Here is a 16,714-nt window from a genome sequence, read left to right as displayed (position 1 = left end):
GAAACTGTGATGGTGTTAGAGTACACACATATGTAACAAACCATGGGAGTATAGCAGTAGAGATAAATATCTTTTAGATATGGGGATATCAATAAAGGCTGAAGTTTTACTAAGCTTACAGAGTTGAAAGTAAAAGGATAAGTATTGTTAGTATCAATATTATCATTTAGAAAATGCTTTTTACATCTTATAGGCTTAGTTCAGAAACAAATAATGTTTTAAGTCATCTCCAAATGCTCAAAGGGCAAATAATTTATTCTATATATGACAATTATAATAACACAACACTTTGATTCCTTAAGTATGATTTGTAATTCAAACTTACCCCTCATTTATTATAAAAAAAGTTTATTCCTTTGATCTAAATTTACTAAAATAGATATAAATTGTCTGTGTTACATAATATTTTCAAATGTAACTTCCTTGTCTTATAATACCCTCACTTGAGACAGGCAATATAATAGATGTATTATTAAAATGCCTGCTCTTTCTACAATCTAATGGTTTTCAACATGACTTAGTCAATCAGTAAATACTTACATCAAAAGTTACTGAGACCAGGGACTTCTCTGGTGGTCCAGTGGGTAAGACCCTGTGCTCCCAATGCAGGGGGCCCGGGTTTGATCCCTGGTCAGGGAACTAGATCCCGCATGCATGCTGCAACTAAGAGTCCACATTCTGCAACTAAGATTCCGCATGCCACAACTAAGAAGTCTGCATGCCACAACTAAGACCCAGTGCAGCCAAAAAAATAAATATTAAAAAAAAAGAAAAAAAGTTACTGAGACCAGTGGTTTTTAAATTGTAGTTCTTGGAGTTTGGGGATTTTGTCAAGGACATTTATGAGTTTATGAAAGAGCGGAGGGTACAAATAATCAAAGCCACACTTATTTTGTATTTCATAAAGTTATTGGGATTACATGTAAAATTTTGTTTGAAAGATGGGATATGTTCTATTAAACATCTGGATGTCACTGACTGTACAGATGCTTTTCAAATGTAGAGGTTAATAATAATAATAATAATAATGCATATTGAGCATTCATTAAATACCAGGCGCTGTTTGAGTGCTTAAGACGCACTAACTTATTTCATCCTAACATCAATCCAGTGATCATTATCTCAATTTTAAAGACGTAGAAATCAAGGCACAGAAAAATTAAATATCTGTCCCAGTTAGTAAATGAAAGAACAATAATCAAACTCAGGCTGTTTAACTCCAGTACATTCACTCTTACCCACAACATTAATTCACTTTCTTAGGACCTCCTTAGAATAGAAAAATGGACAATCTTAAAAGTCAGAAAAAAAGAGACAAAATAGACTCAATGAAGTTTCTGATTAGAAAAGCAGCAATACAAAAGTGGTATTAAAAATATTCATCTGGTAATTAATGTAAAATAAATAATAGGAGAACCTAACTTTGGGTATTTGGGCTCATTCATTTATTAATGAATATTAATTGAGCTAGTTATCATCCTTTGTGATTAGGCTACATTAATGAACAAAGCATAAAGAAAATTCTGCCCCCTTGGACTTTCTAATGGATCCAGAGACTAGTTACCTTGGCCCAAAGACCTGGCCTAGGAGGATAGCAAGGAGCCTACAGAGTGTTAGTTGAAAAAACAGTCAAAATTTTTTTCTATCTAAAGGCTATGGCAGAGATAGAAGAATGAGAAAATCAGAAAGAGGGACTAGGTTTGGAGAGAAAAATGATTTTGAATAGCTATCTTTCAAGGAATAGCAAGACATCCATTTATGAATATTTAGAAGGCAATTAGCAATACAAAGTTGGGGCTTTAGTGAGAGTACATTACATGGATACCATAGCCATTTCCCACTGAGGTAATAGCCAATCCAATGGCAGGTTTTAGCTGGAAACATAAAATTGAATCAATAGTCTGATAGAGGAGAACCAGCACACAAAATACAGAAGTATGGTGAATTCCCAAAATAGTGGAATGGGAAAAATCAAAAAGAAGCACTCAAAGTAACAAACTGATTTGCTAAATATGTGAAAAGAGTAACAGGTAGTACATAGTCAACACAATTACAGCAAAAAGATAAGAGTCATCTGTGAGGAGCAAAAAATCAAAGGCAATTGAGATTTTAAGGTAAATGAGACAGAAGAAAAACCTTTGAATTTGGAAATTATAAAGCCATTACTGATGTGGAAAATGAAATCTTGGTGCAATGTGGAATGAAAGCAGGGTGAAAAGAGAACATAAAGAGTTCGTATATGTCATTTGTTTTGCACATATAGTACAAGGAAGGGGAGGACTAGACCATTAGGAAGAAGGGCATGCTTCATTTTGGTGGTAACTGCATCAAGAACACTACAGGATTTTGAAACCACAAATTAGCTGATGATTAGAGAAAACTTTACTTAGCTTTGGAAAAGCTGTGCTTCAAATAGCTTACGGATAGCCCAACTAATTCCTTAGTCTTTCCACTACTATATGCTACTTCCAATAGAGTAATACAAACCTGTCACTTGTTTTTAATAATGCTTGCTCATTGCCCCAGCAGTTTTCTCTTAATCTACTATCTTTGACTTCCTTGCCTTAGCTTACAGTAATATTTTAATACAGGGACTATAACAATAATGCTGGACTCATTTATAATTCTATCTCTTCAAACACACTTTCTCACATGAAATGTTGTTAGGATTAATTAAAAAGAAAGTAAAGTGACAAATAAGAAAACCCTCTTTCAAAAAGATTTTTTAAAAGATCTTTGCTCTGAAAGGCAGATATGAATCACTGACAGCACACATTTGGGTATTAGCTAGGTGTAATAAAGTTCTCACACTCTTTCACTCAAGCTTTGTTTCAGTCCAACTGTGCCCTCTACAGTCTTTTTTTTTTTTTGCGGTACGTGGGCCTCTCACTGTTGTGGCCTCTCCCGTTGCAGAGCACAGGCTCCGGACGCACAGGCTCAGCGGCCATGGCTCACGGGCCCAGCCGCTCTGCGGCATGTGGGATCTTCCCGGACCGGGGCACGAACCCGTATCCCCTGCCTTGGCAGGCGGACTCTCAACTGCTGCGCCACCAGGGAAGCCCCCTCTACAGTCTTATCAAGTGAATGAAGGTGACTTTAGCTTGAAAGGAATCTGATAAGTCTCTGATACTCAGTCCACACTTTTCAGATAGGAAAGCAATATTTGATTCTTTATAAAAATTTCCGACCTATTTAATTTGGGGGAACTCTCTAAGATAAAAGGTAATTAAATTTAACAAGTGGATACATTTGCTTGGCTGTGTGATGACCACTGCAAAAGAAAATAAAGTTTTATATAGTCTAATTGTGTCCTTCGATACTGAAAACTATTATTAGTGACAATGTGGAATTTTACCTGAGCCCTCGAATCCTGGAAAACAGCAAAAGTTAAGATATCCCTCTGCCCTTTGTGTTGTGGAAAACAGCTTATTCCTAAGAACCACCACAGATGCCTCCTCTTGTTTACCTATGGCAATGCCAGACAAAGATATTCCAAATTGCCATTTTTTTGTCTCATAAATTATCATCTGAAGTGTTTATTCCTACTAATCAATTGGAACAAACTGCTTATTAATCAAACTGTAAAGTTTCACTCCTTCCTCCAGGCTCCAGAACTCTGACACACTGTCAGACTGAGTCAACATATAATCTCTCCTAAGAACATCTGACCTCAGGGTAAAATATTCTCTGATCTACCATCCACTCAAGCTACTCTTTTATCCCATTTTCCCACACCCTACACTTAATACCCTTGTTACTTCCTCTCAAGAGAAGAAAAACCCCTTTTGATTAACCACTGAGAGGCTTGCAGATCTTACGGTCACAGCATTCTCCCTAATGCAATAGTTCTCCTCCCCCAATTGCAATAGGCCCCTCCTCGCACTTACCCTTTTGAGTAAAGTTTCTCCTTACTATGCTGCTATTGTTTGGGTTTTTTTAGTTGACATTGGCAGCTGATAGAAGAAGTAAATATTGCTGCATCTGGATATATGTGATAATGGGGGATTGAAAACTCTAAAATTTTTATTTGATTTTTATTGGAGTATAGTTCTTTTACAATGTTGTGTTAGTTTCTTGCTGTATAGCAAAGTGAAACAGTCATACATATACATATATCTGCTCTTTTTTAGATTTCCTTCCCATTTAGGTCACCACAGAGCACTGAGTAGAGTTCCCTGTGATATACAGTAGGTTCTCATTAGTTACCTATTTTATACATAGTAGTTATATATGTCAGTCCCAATCTCCCAATTCATCCCACCCACCCCTTCCCCCCTTGGTAACAGTAAGGTTGTTCTCTACATCTGTGACTCTATTTCTGCTTTGCAAATAAGTTCATCTCTACCATTTTTCTAGATTCCACACATAAATGGTACTATACAATGTTTGCTTTTCTCTGCCTGACTTACTTCACTCTGTATGACAATCTCTAGCTCCAACCACATCTCTGCAAATGGCACTATTTCATTCCTTTTTATGGCTGAGTAATATTCCATTGTATATATGTACCACACCTTCTTTATCCATTCTTCTGTTGATGGACATTTAGGTTCCTTCCACGTGCTGGCTATTATAAATAGTGCTGCAGTGAACATTGGGGTGCATTCATCCTTTCGAATTAAGATTTTCTCTAGATATAGGCCTAGGAGTGGGAATGCTGGGTCATATGGTAGCTCTATCCTGTTTTTTAAGGAACCTCCATACTGTTCTCCATAGTGGCTGTACCAATTTACAGTCCCACCAACAGTGTAGGAGGGTTCCCTTTTCTCCACACCCTCTCCAGCATTTATTGTCTGTAGATTTTTTGATGATGGCCATTCTGACTGGTATGAGGTGATACTTCACTGTCATTTTGATTTGCATTTCTCTAATGATTAGTGATGTTGAGCATCTTTTCATGTGTTTGTTGGCCACCTGTAGGTCTTCTTTAGAGAAATGTCTATTTAGGTCTTCCACCCATTTTTTGATTGGGTTGTTTGTCTTTTTGATATTGAGCTGAATGAGCTGTTTGTATATTTTGGAGATTAATCCCTTGTCAGTTGCTTTGTTTGCAAATATTTTCTCCCATTCTGAGGGTTGTCTTTTCATTTTGTTTATGGTTTCCTTTGCTGTGCAAAAGCTTCTAAGTTTCATTAGGTCCCATTTATTTATTTTTGTTTTTATTTTCATTACTCTAGGCGGTGGGTCGAAAAAGATCTTGCTGTGGAAAACTGTAAATATTAAATGATTTGGTTCATTCAGTGAATTATGAGTGTTAATGAATACATTAAACAGTCCACAAAGAGAGAGTCCTTTAAGCATCTGCTGTGTGCTAGGGTTTCCTCTACTAGGCCACAATTAGAAAAATCTGTTTGCTCAAAAAGCACATAGGTCAGTACAGAAGACTAACATAAAACCATCATCAGATGCATTGATAGAAATGTACACAAAGTGCTATGTTTACATTTGATAAAGTCATTTACTATGAGTGCCTAGGGTCTATGGCAGGAAAATGATGTGACCAGAAAAGTTTTAGAGTAAAGGTGATATCTGAGAAGACCATCAAAGAATAAACACGACTCTGTCAGATGAACAAACTGTGAAGAATCTGTATTTGGCATTGGGAACAAAGTGATCACAAAAAGCCCAAGTAATACCATGGTTCCTCTGGAGAGCAAAAGTAGTTGGAACTGACTCAACTGTAGCTCACATATGTAAGACAACTGAAGGGGAGCTGGAAAGATGAGCAGATACAAAGCAGCACAGCCTTTTACAACTATGAAAGTTGGGGACTGCACAACTCCAGTGGGTACCATTCATAATAATGTCAATGTGAATGACACAAGCTGGAGTTGTGTACAGCCCTGAGCAAGACCTCTGAGCAGGTACCAAATTAGTAGAGTATTTTTATGCTAAGTGTATAAGTTAGGATGCTTTTGGTAGCAAAAAAATGGAAATCCAATCTGTCTGTCTTCAACTTTAAGAGGATTTTGGAAAGAACATCAGGGCTCATGTAACAGAGGAGGACCCTATGGGGCCTTCCTAGGATAGAACCCTCCCCCATATCCTCTACTTTAGCTCCTCTCTGAAGTACATAGATAACAGTATTTGATGCACATTTCCTGCTTTACAGATGCTAAAACTCCCACCAAATGGAAGGTTAACTACTTAATGACCATGAGCACATAGCCCCCAGGCCTACTGGAGCCAAAGAATTGATGACGTTAACCCCTGTGACACTGTCCTGAAACCTCACCATCAACCAAACAGAGAACTGTGCACAAGCTGATCACATACCCTGCGACTCCCCTCCCTCACCTTGCCTTTAAAAACACTTTGCTGAAACCCATCAGGAAAATGAGGCTTTTTGAGTACTAGCTGTCCCGGACTCTTTGTATGGTGCCTTACAATAAAACACGGCACTTTCTTTCACCACAACCCAGTGTCAGGAGATTGGGTTTATTGCACGTGGATAAGTGGACCCAAGTCTGCTTCAGTGACACTCACAATACTGCTATGGGGCTTTTGCACAGCAGTGGAAACCATAAACGGGACGAAAAGACAACCCTCAGAATGGGAGAAAATATGTGCAAATGAAGCAACTGACAAAGGATTAATCTCTAAAATTTGCAAGCAGCTCACACAGCTCAATATCAAACAAACAAACAAACCAATCCAAAAATGGGCGTAAGGCCTAAATAGACATTTCTCCAAAGAAGACATACAGATTGCCAACAAACACATGAAACGATGCTCAGCATCACTAATCATTAGAGAAATGCAAATCAAAACTACAATGAGGTATCACCTCACACCGGTCAGAATGGCCATCATCAAAAAATCTACAGACAATAAATGCTGGAGAGGGTGTGGAGAAAAGGGAACCCTCCTACACTGTTGGTGGGACTGTAAATTGGTATAGCCACTATGGAGAACAGTATGGAGGTTCCTTAAAAAACAAAAAAGAGAACTACCATACGACCCAGCAATCTCACTACTGGGCATATACACTGAGAAAGCCATAATTCAAAAAGAGTCATGGACCACAATGTTCATTGCAGCTGCATTTACAATAGCCAGGACATGGAAGCAACCTAAATGTCCATCAACAGATGAATGGATAAAGAAGATGTGGCACATATATACAATGGAATATTACTCAGCCATAGAAAGAAACGAAATTGAGTTATTTGTAGTGAGGTGGATGGACCTAGAGTCTGTCATACAGAGTGAAGTAAGTCAGAAAAAGAAAAACAAATACTGTATGCTAACACATATACATGGAATCTAAAAAAAAAAAAGTTCTGATGAACCTAGGAGCAGGACAGGAATAAACACACAGACATAGAGAATGGACTTGAGGACACAAGGAAGGGGGAAGGTTAGGCTGGGACGATGTGAGAGAGTAGCATGGACATATATACACTACCAAGTACAGAATACTAGAGAGCTAGTGGGAAGCGGCCGCATAGCACAGGGAGATCAGCTCGGTGTTTTGGGACCACCTGGAGGGGTGGGATAGGGAGGGTGGGAGGGAGACGCAAGAGGGAGGGGATATGGGGATATATGTATACATATAGCTGATTCACTCTGTTATACAGCAGAAACTAACACACCATTGTAAAGCAATTATACTCCAAAAAAGATATTTAAAAAACAGAAAAAGAAAATAATGGAGGGTTTGTAAAGAAAAGGGAAAAGCCAAAAAGTGCTGGATATAATTGAGGATTTCTGCATTAGGAATTCTGCAGCACTGTGAACTACAAGAAAATTGAGTAGGGGGATGAAGATTTAGGAATGTTCAACTTTTTATGAATTTAATTCCTTTTTTCACCTTTTTTTATGAGTAATGGTTAAAATTTGCATTCCTTTATAAATTACTTTTGGGTGATTAACTGTGTTTTTTAAAATGCATCTCTGTACAAAGACTCTCTCAAATTTATTATGGTGGCCTAAATAAGTTAATACATCTTGAAGGTCTTAGTGGTAAATCACCATGTTTAATTCCAAGAGAATTTAAAAGGTAAAGAAAAATTAGTTTCAAAAATATTTTCAACAAGTTGACATTTATGAAAATTTTTGAAAGATGAGCAGCTATGGGCATACCACCTTATTTTAGCTGATGAACTAATGAATATAGACTTCACACATTTTCAAAGTATTGAACTGCCTTTTCTTCTATAGCAATCCGCAACATATACCAGGTTAAAAAAAACCAATAATCTTAAATCATGATTTCTTCCCTAAAATCCCCTTTCTACTAATTTATAAATCCTCCTTAATGTTAATTTTTTCCTATCATATTTCTCAGCCTTGATTATTTCATGTATTTGATGTACAAATGTATTGAACACTTACAATATGTACAAGATAATTTTTTTTTTCTCCGGTATGCGGGCCTCTCACTGTTGTGGCCTCTCCCATTGCGGAGCACAGGCTCCGGACGCGCAGGCTCAACGGCCATGGCTCACGGGCCCAGCCGCTCCGCGGCATGTGGGATCTTCCCAGACCAGGGCACGAACCCGTGTCCCCTGCATCGGCAGGCGGACTCTCAACCACTGCGCCACCAGGGAAGCCCCAAGATACTTTTTTTTTAAAGCCACATGTTAGTTGACTCTTTTGTGCTTGGCACTGGAAGATACACTGTTGGAAGATTCAGCCCCTGCACTCAATTTTCTCACAGGTTAAAGAAGATTCAGACAAGTAAATCCACAATTCAACACTCTACTATAAAAGGTATGAGAAAGGGTTGCCCAGGGGGTTTTGATTGTAAAGAGCAGGAGAAACTATCTTTTCCTGGGTATGGGAGGATTCCTAGAGATGTTACCTGAGAAAAGGAAGATGAGAAGAAATTGCTAGGTGAATAAGGGATATTTTTTAGCTTTTATTTCTATTCAATTCTCACAAAAAAAGAAAAAGTCAAAAAAATCAATGAAGGTATGTGACTCTCAGAGCTCCTTAGGCTCTTTGGTATCTATATTTGTAGCTGGAGATACATGTGCCACAATTATGTTCTAAGTTAAGGGAGTCTGCGTGTGTCATGCATCAAGCATGTAGCACAAGCTCATGTTAATAAAAATAGCCATTCAGGCATAATCAAGGTAGAAAAGCAACAACTCACTACATATTTACCGATACCTTTCCTCTAGTCTCCTCTCCTGTGTTCCTTTCACCCACCCAAATGTTTTGGTGTGTAAACTTTCCTCTCAAGACAATGGAGTCCACAGCATGGCCATCACAAGTTTGAGTGTTGAACAATAGGTGAGATCCCTAGTGAATAATTACACCCAGTTGGAGAAGACTAAACAGGGCTTGGAGCCAGGTGAGAGAAACAGCGTTTGGCTTATCTGCTCTGAAATAATATCTGAAAGACTCAATCCATAAAGTTTCCATATGGCTGAAAACAAGTTGAAGAGTGAACACTGGGTCTTAACATTGTGTGTGTGTGTGTGTGTGTGTGTGTGTGTGTGTGTGTGTGTATGTTTTGATTCATCAAATGTTAGGGAGAAACATTTTATGACAGAAAGAGCACTGGCCCCAGAGGCATGGGTTTAAAGTTCTGTATCTGTCACTCTCTTGACAGGAGGCTTTTTTAAAAGCTCATTTAATGACTCAGTTAATGCTTTTTTACATATGAAAAAGAATGAGCCTTTTTCAAACTTAAAAGTTGGATCATTTCATGGTCACTTTTAGTCGCAGCTTTTTAAGATTCCCCATCTAAATAAACTCTTAGGCTCCATGACGTGTGCCCAACCTAGACATGCCGAAGGGGCTTTGAAATCCTGGCCTGCTTTCAGCCAACTTTATGCATTTATATCAGCTGATTTGTTACTTGATAAAAATGTTCAGGATAATGCAGTCACTTTTTTCAATGTTGTAGAAAAGACCACTTCAGAAACAGATTACAACAGCCATGATAATGGACCGGAGTCCTGAGGCATTGAGCTGAGAATTCCATCTCCCCCTGCATGAGAGAGGCAGGTTGTTACCCTCTACAGAATCTAAGTTGGGGATTTGCTCCCTAACCCCCTAACTCTGGCTAACAGCTTCCCATCAGCCTACCATCTGTGAATGAATCTGGACCTGCAGATTTATAGTCTCAGTTGGTACCGTGTCTTAGGATGTGGAGGACAGCTCGCTTATTATTCCCCAATGCTGCTTCTTCTCAATCTTAAGAGCTAACTCAAGATTTAGTGAATAATCTATACACACGTTACATGAGCTACTCAGATTCCCTCCCACATCGTGACTTCCAGACTGAGGAGTTCTTCCAACTGCCTATTCTCAAACCCCCAACCTCACCCACACCTTCAGCTGAGGAGCTGCTTCCTTCCTCAGCTGCAATGGAAGGGGGAGGCTTCTGGAAGCCTTCCAGTGCCAAACGATGCAGGGGACACAGGTTCGTGTCCGGACCAGGAGGATCCCACATGCCGCGGATCGGCTGGGCCCTTGAGCCATGGCTGCTGAGCCTGCACGTCCGGAGCCTGAGCTCCGAAGCAGGAGAGGAGACAACAATGAGAGGCGCGCGCACAGAAAAAAAAAAAAAAAAAAAAAACCACAGGAAAGCATTGGGGCAGTAAGACGGGCAGTGGACATGAACAGGCCCTTCATACAAAAACAGAAAGACACCAGTCTGAAAAGACCACAGAATGAAGGACTCCAACTACGTGACATTCTCGAAAGGGCAAAAATACACAGACAGTAACAAGACCAGCAGCTGTCGGGGGCTTGGGGGCACTGGGCGGGTGAACAGGTGGCCCCCAGGGATGTTTCGGGCAGTGAAATGGTTCTGGGTGGCACTGCAGTGGTGGCTGCAGGTCATCACACCTGTCCAAACCTGAACAGTAGGACACAGAGAGTGAGCCTTGATATAAACTACAGACTCCAGGGGAGAATTAGGTGTCAATGCCGATCCATCACTGAGATGACACGCCACACAGGCCAGAGATGTTACCAAGGGAGGGAACCCAGAGGGACGGGTATAGGAAAGCGCTGTCTGCTCGATTCTGGTTCTCCTATAACCCTAAAACTGCTCTAAAGGCTGTCTACCAATTAAAAAGAAGAAACAGCTTCTAAGCACGTGAAAATACTCTCAACCTCATTCACGATTCAGAAAAACCCCAAGGGAACGTCCATACTGCTTACCGGGGCCTAGGATGAGCGGGAACACGCCGCGGCCTCGCCCCTTCCTGTCGGGCATCGCGCTGGAGCCCAGAGTCCCCCTGACTTCACCCACTGCACCCCACCCCGCGTTTCATGCCGTCCACAGTCTCTACACATGACATCTTTTGATCAGATGACTCACTGTCCCAATTACAAGGTTTCAGTTTCTCCACAGGAAGAAACCAAAACCAGCACAGAGGGGAGGCTCTTCAGTCAAACTCAGGGTCTGCCTGCCTTCACGTCCCGCTCTTCCTGACGGGAGGCCCACATTCTAAGGAAGGAGGTCCTTACCAGCACCTCAGGAGCCTCATCCAGTCCACCTCACGCTGCTCTGAGAGCCTCGCCAACCTCTGCAGCTACCCAAGTCCTGGGCACTTCAGGGCCGTCCCCGTTCCCCGAGTCACTGAGCCACGTGCTCTGACAATGCATTTCAAACCAGGCTCTCGGACTTCCCTGGTGGCACACTGGTTAAGAATCCGCCTGCCAATGGTGGGCACACGGGTTCGAACACTGGTCCGGGAAGATGCCACATGCTGCAGAGCAACTAAGCCCGTGCACCACAACTACTGAGCCTGCGCTCTAGAGCCTGCGTGCCACAACTACTGAGCCCACGACCCGCAACTACTGAGGCCCGCATGCCTAGAAGCTGTGCTCCACAATAAGAGAAGCCACCGCAATGAGAAGCCCACGCACCGCCACGAAGAGTAGCGCCCGCTCGCCGCAACTAGAGAACAAAGCCCGCGCGCAGCAACAGAGACCCAACCCAGCTGAAACTGAATAAGTTAAATAGTAAACAAATAAAAAATTAAAATGAATGAATAAATAAATAAATAAAAGCAGGCTCTGCTTTGTCAGCACTCTGGAGTTCCCTACGTATCGACGGGCAGGATTCCCGTCCTCTCCTGTAATTACGTCTGTGAAGTGCCTTTCCCGAGGAGAACAGAAGCTCCTGGAAGCAGGGAATTGCTTCTTAAGATCACATGCACAACCTGAAGACATTTGATGCTTATGTCAAAGATAAAAGACACAACACTAGATGGTGTGAAGGGTCCTCGAGGCCAAGAGCCAGGCAAGCAGGACACTTCCTCTGGGGACCCTTCCATCAGCAGAGAAGAAAATGTCCGTGGCCAGAACTGGCACTCAATTCGCTTTGAGCTGAGAAGCACCCATGTAATTACACAGGCTCCCCAGAGAGTAATTACTCCCACATTTAAGAAAGGAGACGGCTTTTCAGGCAGGGAGGCAAGTGCAGTCTTCCCAGCTGGACGCACTGTGTGCTGATGGTCACGACGGAGCTGGGCCCCAGAGCTCTGCTCTCCCCTCAAACCCCCAACCTCACCCTCACCCTCAGCTGAGGAGCTGCTCCCCTGAGAACAGAGAAGCCATCGGAGGGCTTCCCCACCTGCAACCCTGCTCAGCCATCCCCTCCCCACTCCAGGACCACGGGCAGCAGCTCTCCCCTCCCCCACACGCATCTACTGGATCATTCCCACTGTTATTTCTCCCATCACAACACAACACAACACAACACAACATCCTCCCCGGACCTCAGCTCCTACCCCAGCTACTGTCCAGTTTCTATTTTCCCCGTCTCAGCAAAATGTCTTGAAAAAGTTGGAACCAGAACAAACCCAGTTCTCCCACTCCTCTCTCCTAAGCCTCTCCGATCAGGATTTTACCCCACAGATCCATCCAAACGCATCATCAGCGAGGTACGATCTCCCCCCAGTGCTGGGCTCGATGGTTCATGGCTCCACAGAACGGCAACCTCGTTTGTCCAGTCACCCAGGGAACCTCTAAAGTGCTTCCCACATGCAGACAAAATGCTGTGATTCATATTTTAGGAGAAATACTCAGCGTGGAGAATACACTTGAGCTGCTGGACGAAAGAGGTAGCGGCACAGAAGAAAAGTTTCTGTAACTACAGGAATGAAAAGATAAGCTGTTTTAATGGTAGCAAGTATGGGATGAAGGAGAACGAATAAAAACCATTTAGAAGACGACATTAACAAGCCTCACACTACAACGTGGTAACAGAGGATGGAGAAGGCCTTTAGAATGAACTCATTTTTCTGGGCAGGTGACAGGCTGGATGATGCAACGATGAGTCGCCAGGGACAACAGGACAAGGCAAGGGGCAGGGGAGCTGTAAATAACCATTTCTGGATCTACTGGATCTAGTAATCCGAGGTGCCCTTTGGACCAACTCCATAGAGATGCTGGCAAGTGGCTGGACAGAGGCATCTATCTGGTCCAGGTGGGAGAACCGACAGAGTTGGAGGTGAAAAGCACCAGAGGGTGAGATCAGACGGGTTGAAGAGTCATGAACCAAGGGGGAAAAGACAACACACAAAGAGGGCGGAAGAAAGAATCAGTCAGGAAGACAGCAAGGAGAGATCTGTCACAGAAACCAACAGAGCAGACTCTGCAGATGGCAAGGCGACAGTGGTCTGAGGTGACGACTGGCAAATCTCCACTGCTTTGTATGCTGGATGCCAGGTCACCTCAACCGGATCAGGTTCCGTGGAGGGGCAGAACCAAGACCGCAGGCTGCACGATACAATTCAGCTGGGAAACAAGAATCTTTGCCAGAGACCTCACTGCATGGTGTGTAACGCGACCCTCTGAGATTGTAAGAGACAAAGAGCTCAATTTACTGGAAGGGTGACAAGGCTGTTCTTCCAGATGATCCTCATTGCATCCCTCGACTGAGCACTGAAAACAATGTACCTATGTGACAACGGTGTTCTACCGAACAGACAAGTTATATGCACTGAGTGCTCCCTGGACAGCATGCTCTCGGCTTACAGGAAGCACAAGGAAGGCACCAACGTCAACACGTTAGGGGCTGTTGCTCAGGAAGGCTCGCGGCCTACAGCGGGATCCTCAAGGAAACCTTTTAATGCTCGAGAACAAAAGAGCTTCGGCAGGACCGTGTAAGTCAAGCAAGGGATGGTGTTTTGCCACAAATGTCAAGAACACGAGGCTTGTACTGTGGCTCTAAGAGGATCCTGGGATCTACACGTAGAACGTGCCAGAAACACTTGGTGCTGACCTGCTCCTCTACGCTTTGTCTAACCACATCTTTTACCTACTCCTACTTTCCCATTTTAACTTTTGAACTATTCGCCTCCCAAGGTGTTATCACAAAAGAACAGCAGCAGGTAAACACATAAACAGCAAACTCACCAGAGGCTGATTCATTTTCCGCTGCTCTTGGAACAACGTGCAGGACTGTGACAGTGGAGGCGGACCTGGAGAAGGAAAACGCAGGCAGTGAAGCTACGACTGAAGCGGCTCGGGATGCACGAGCACCCGCCTCGCGCTCCACAAGAGACACCTGTGGGAGACCCGTCCTTTCACCTTCAGAAGGGCCTGTGAGAATAAGGAGGGAGCAACCACCCTCAGGTCTGTAGCTCCCACGTGGCTGTGGTACCTGAGGGGATACTTTATTTTTCCGTAGCGAGTGTACATTGAATCCTATTAAAATAAACCTCCGTCATTAAATATGAAATTAAAAAACGCTTATAGTTTATCTCTTCTCAGTCTGTTAACAACTTAGATCAGAAAATCCACAGGATACCCAGAATAAAGGAACACACTCAGGTGCGTTTCAGTCTTGCAATGATTTGTACAAACTTTACAAACTTAAGTGCAACGCTCAAAAACATCTTTTATTAAAACTGACTTTAAGTGGACAGAACACCTGCCCTAGGAGTTTGGAGTCCTGTGAGCGACCCCACGTGCACACCCGGTGAGGGTCTAGGACAAGTCATCTCCCTCCTCAGGCCCCATCGCTTCCTTCCTCACCCGAGGCAGCAGGACAGAAGCCCTGCAGACTCGTCCTGCACCGATTACACTGGGCGACTCCACAGGGCACAACCCAGGGGGGCGGCAGACGCTTACAGTAGACAACCAAGGTGCTGACGCGCCTCGAGACACACGTGCGAGATGCCGAGAGGGCGACAGGAGGGGGAGGACGAGGAGGAGGTGGAGGATCGGGGTTGGACGGAGGGGAAGACGCGGCACGTCCCGGCCGAGCCTGTGGACCCTGCTCCCCCAGGACACCCAGAGCTCACAAGTCCCAGGGGAACCCCATCCGGAGCAGCAGGCCCTGTCCTCCAGCCCGGCCCCTCCACCTCCGGGAAGCGGTCAAACCCTCCAGGTGGCTCTACCGCGGGGCCCAGGGCGGGCTACCCCAAGCCCTGCTCTTCAAGGGCCGCAGGCTCCACAACCAACTACAGGCCTGCAAACGCAACACCTACCCCGTCGGGACTCGCTCACCGGCCCCGCGGGCTCCCGAGGCTCCGGTCCGGGGGCTGCTCCTCGGGCGCGCTCCTCTCTCGGGGTCCCTCCGCTCCGCCTCCCGAGACCACTGGGCCAGAGGAGCCGGCTCTGGGCCCACGTCCCTCCCGGGACCTCGCTTGGCCCCGCGCTGCACATGGTCGGGCACTGCACCGCCGCCGGCCGCCCGGCCACTCCGGCCCAAACGCGGGCTCCACGGCTCGAGCTCGGAGGTCACAGTTCCAGCCTCCGCCCGGCCCACGCAAACCCTCGCCCGCACAGCCCGCTCCCGCGGGCTGCCGGCCGGCCCGGACAGCGCACCGTCCCGCAGGCCCCGAAATGCTCGCCCGCAAGAGGCCAAGACGGGGGAACCACGGCCAGCGACGACCTGGGCACGCATAGGAAGCGGGGGCGGGGCGGCGACGGTGCGCGTGCGCCAACACGCACACATCATGAGGCGCACCTGCGCAGGCGGACGCCCGAAGTCCGCCTGCCAAAGCCCGCCAGGAGCGCGGGACAAGTACCCGGACTCCAGAAGCCTCCCAGAAGTCTCCGTGCCGTCAAGATAGTGAGCGTATGAAATGTCTCCATCTCATCTGGCGCTCAAGTGCTGCTGTGCTGCGAGGGTGTGCCGCCTGGACCAGGGACTCCATTGCCCATTTGTCTTCACTCCTGTTAGGGATCAAGGAAAGGTGTGGCCTCAAGTGGGGGCTGTGTGATGGTCTCCAGGGTCCCTGGTCCCTTCCCGGCCCTGGGACATTTCGGGTTACATCTGAGATTCCCCCACCACCAGGAGAGGGGAAGGAGGGTATCATGTTCGCTTAACTGAAACGCTACAACTTTCATTCAAATCCTAGAATACAATAAATGCCCAGCCATGACACAAACTAATATTGCCCACGGAAGGAAAGGAAAATAGAAACTGTAGCTGTTTAGATTACACAACCAACACATTAAAAACTACGAAAATCAGAACGTACACACAAACCGAAAACAGAAAACAGATACCTGGGATCTTACCTCTTAAAGAGGATACTGTTTATGTTAGGTAAAAATATCATTTTTCAAAAATGGAATCAGAAGGGTAATGATTTATCACTATTTATCACTGGGGGTGAAATAATATAACTGTGTTCTTCGCCAACTGTTCCTTAAAAGCTGCTAGGGGAAAAGTTAAAAATAAAATCTCCAGGGACTTCCCTGGTGGTCCAGTGGTGAAGACTCCTAGTTTCCACTGCAGGGGGCACGTGTTTGATTCCTGGTTGGGGAACTAAGATCCCGCATGCTG

The 16,714-nt window shown here is 44.5% G+C and overlaps 1 protein-coding gene across 1 annotated transcript in view; it reads right to left on the bottom strand.

The window, feature by feature from the left end:
* LOC309808888 (uncharacterized protein) overlaps positions 1–15,880 on the bottom strand; it is a gene marked incomplete at both ends in the record, with an annotated part of 92,765 nt that extends 76,885 nt beyond the window's left edge. Inside the window, 2 exons of the mRNA XM_082629460.1 lie at positions 14,332–14,396; positions 15,427–15,880. Coding sequence (XP_082485586.1) covers positions 14,332–14,396; positions 15,427–15,880 — 519 coding nt within the window. The remainder of the gene's footprint in view (positions 1–14,331; positions 14,397–15,426) is intronic.
* Between the last annotated feature and the right edge of the window lie 834 nt (positions 15,881–16,714).

Source organism: Mesoplodon mirus (genome assembly GCF_964341445.2).
Source record: "Mesoplodon mirus genome assembly, chromosome: 7".
Lineage (NCBI taxonomy): Eukaryota > Metazoa > Chordata > Mammalia > Artiodactyla > Ziphiidae > Mesoplodon > Mesoplodon mirus.
The sequence above is the reverse complement of the archived record's forward strand: the minus strand, read 5'-3'. Positions and strand labels throughout refer to the sequence as shown.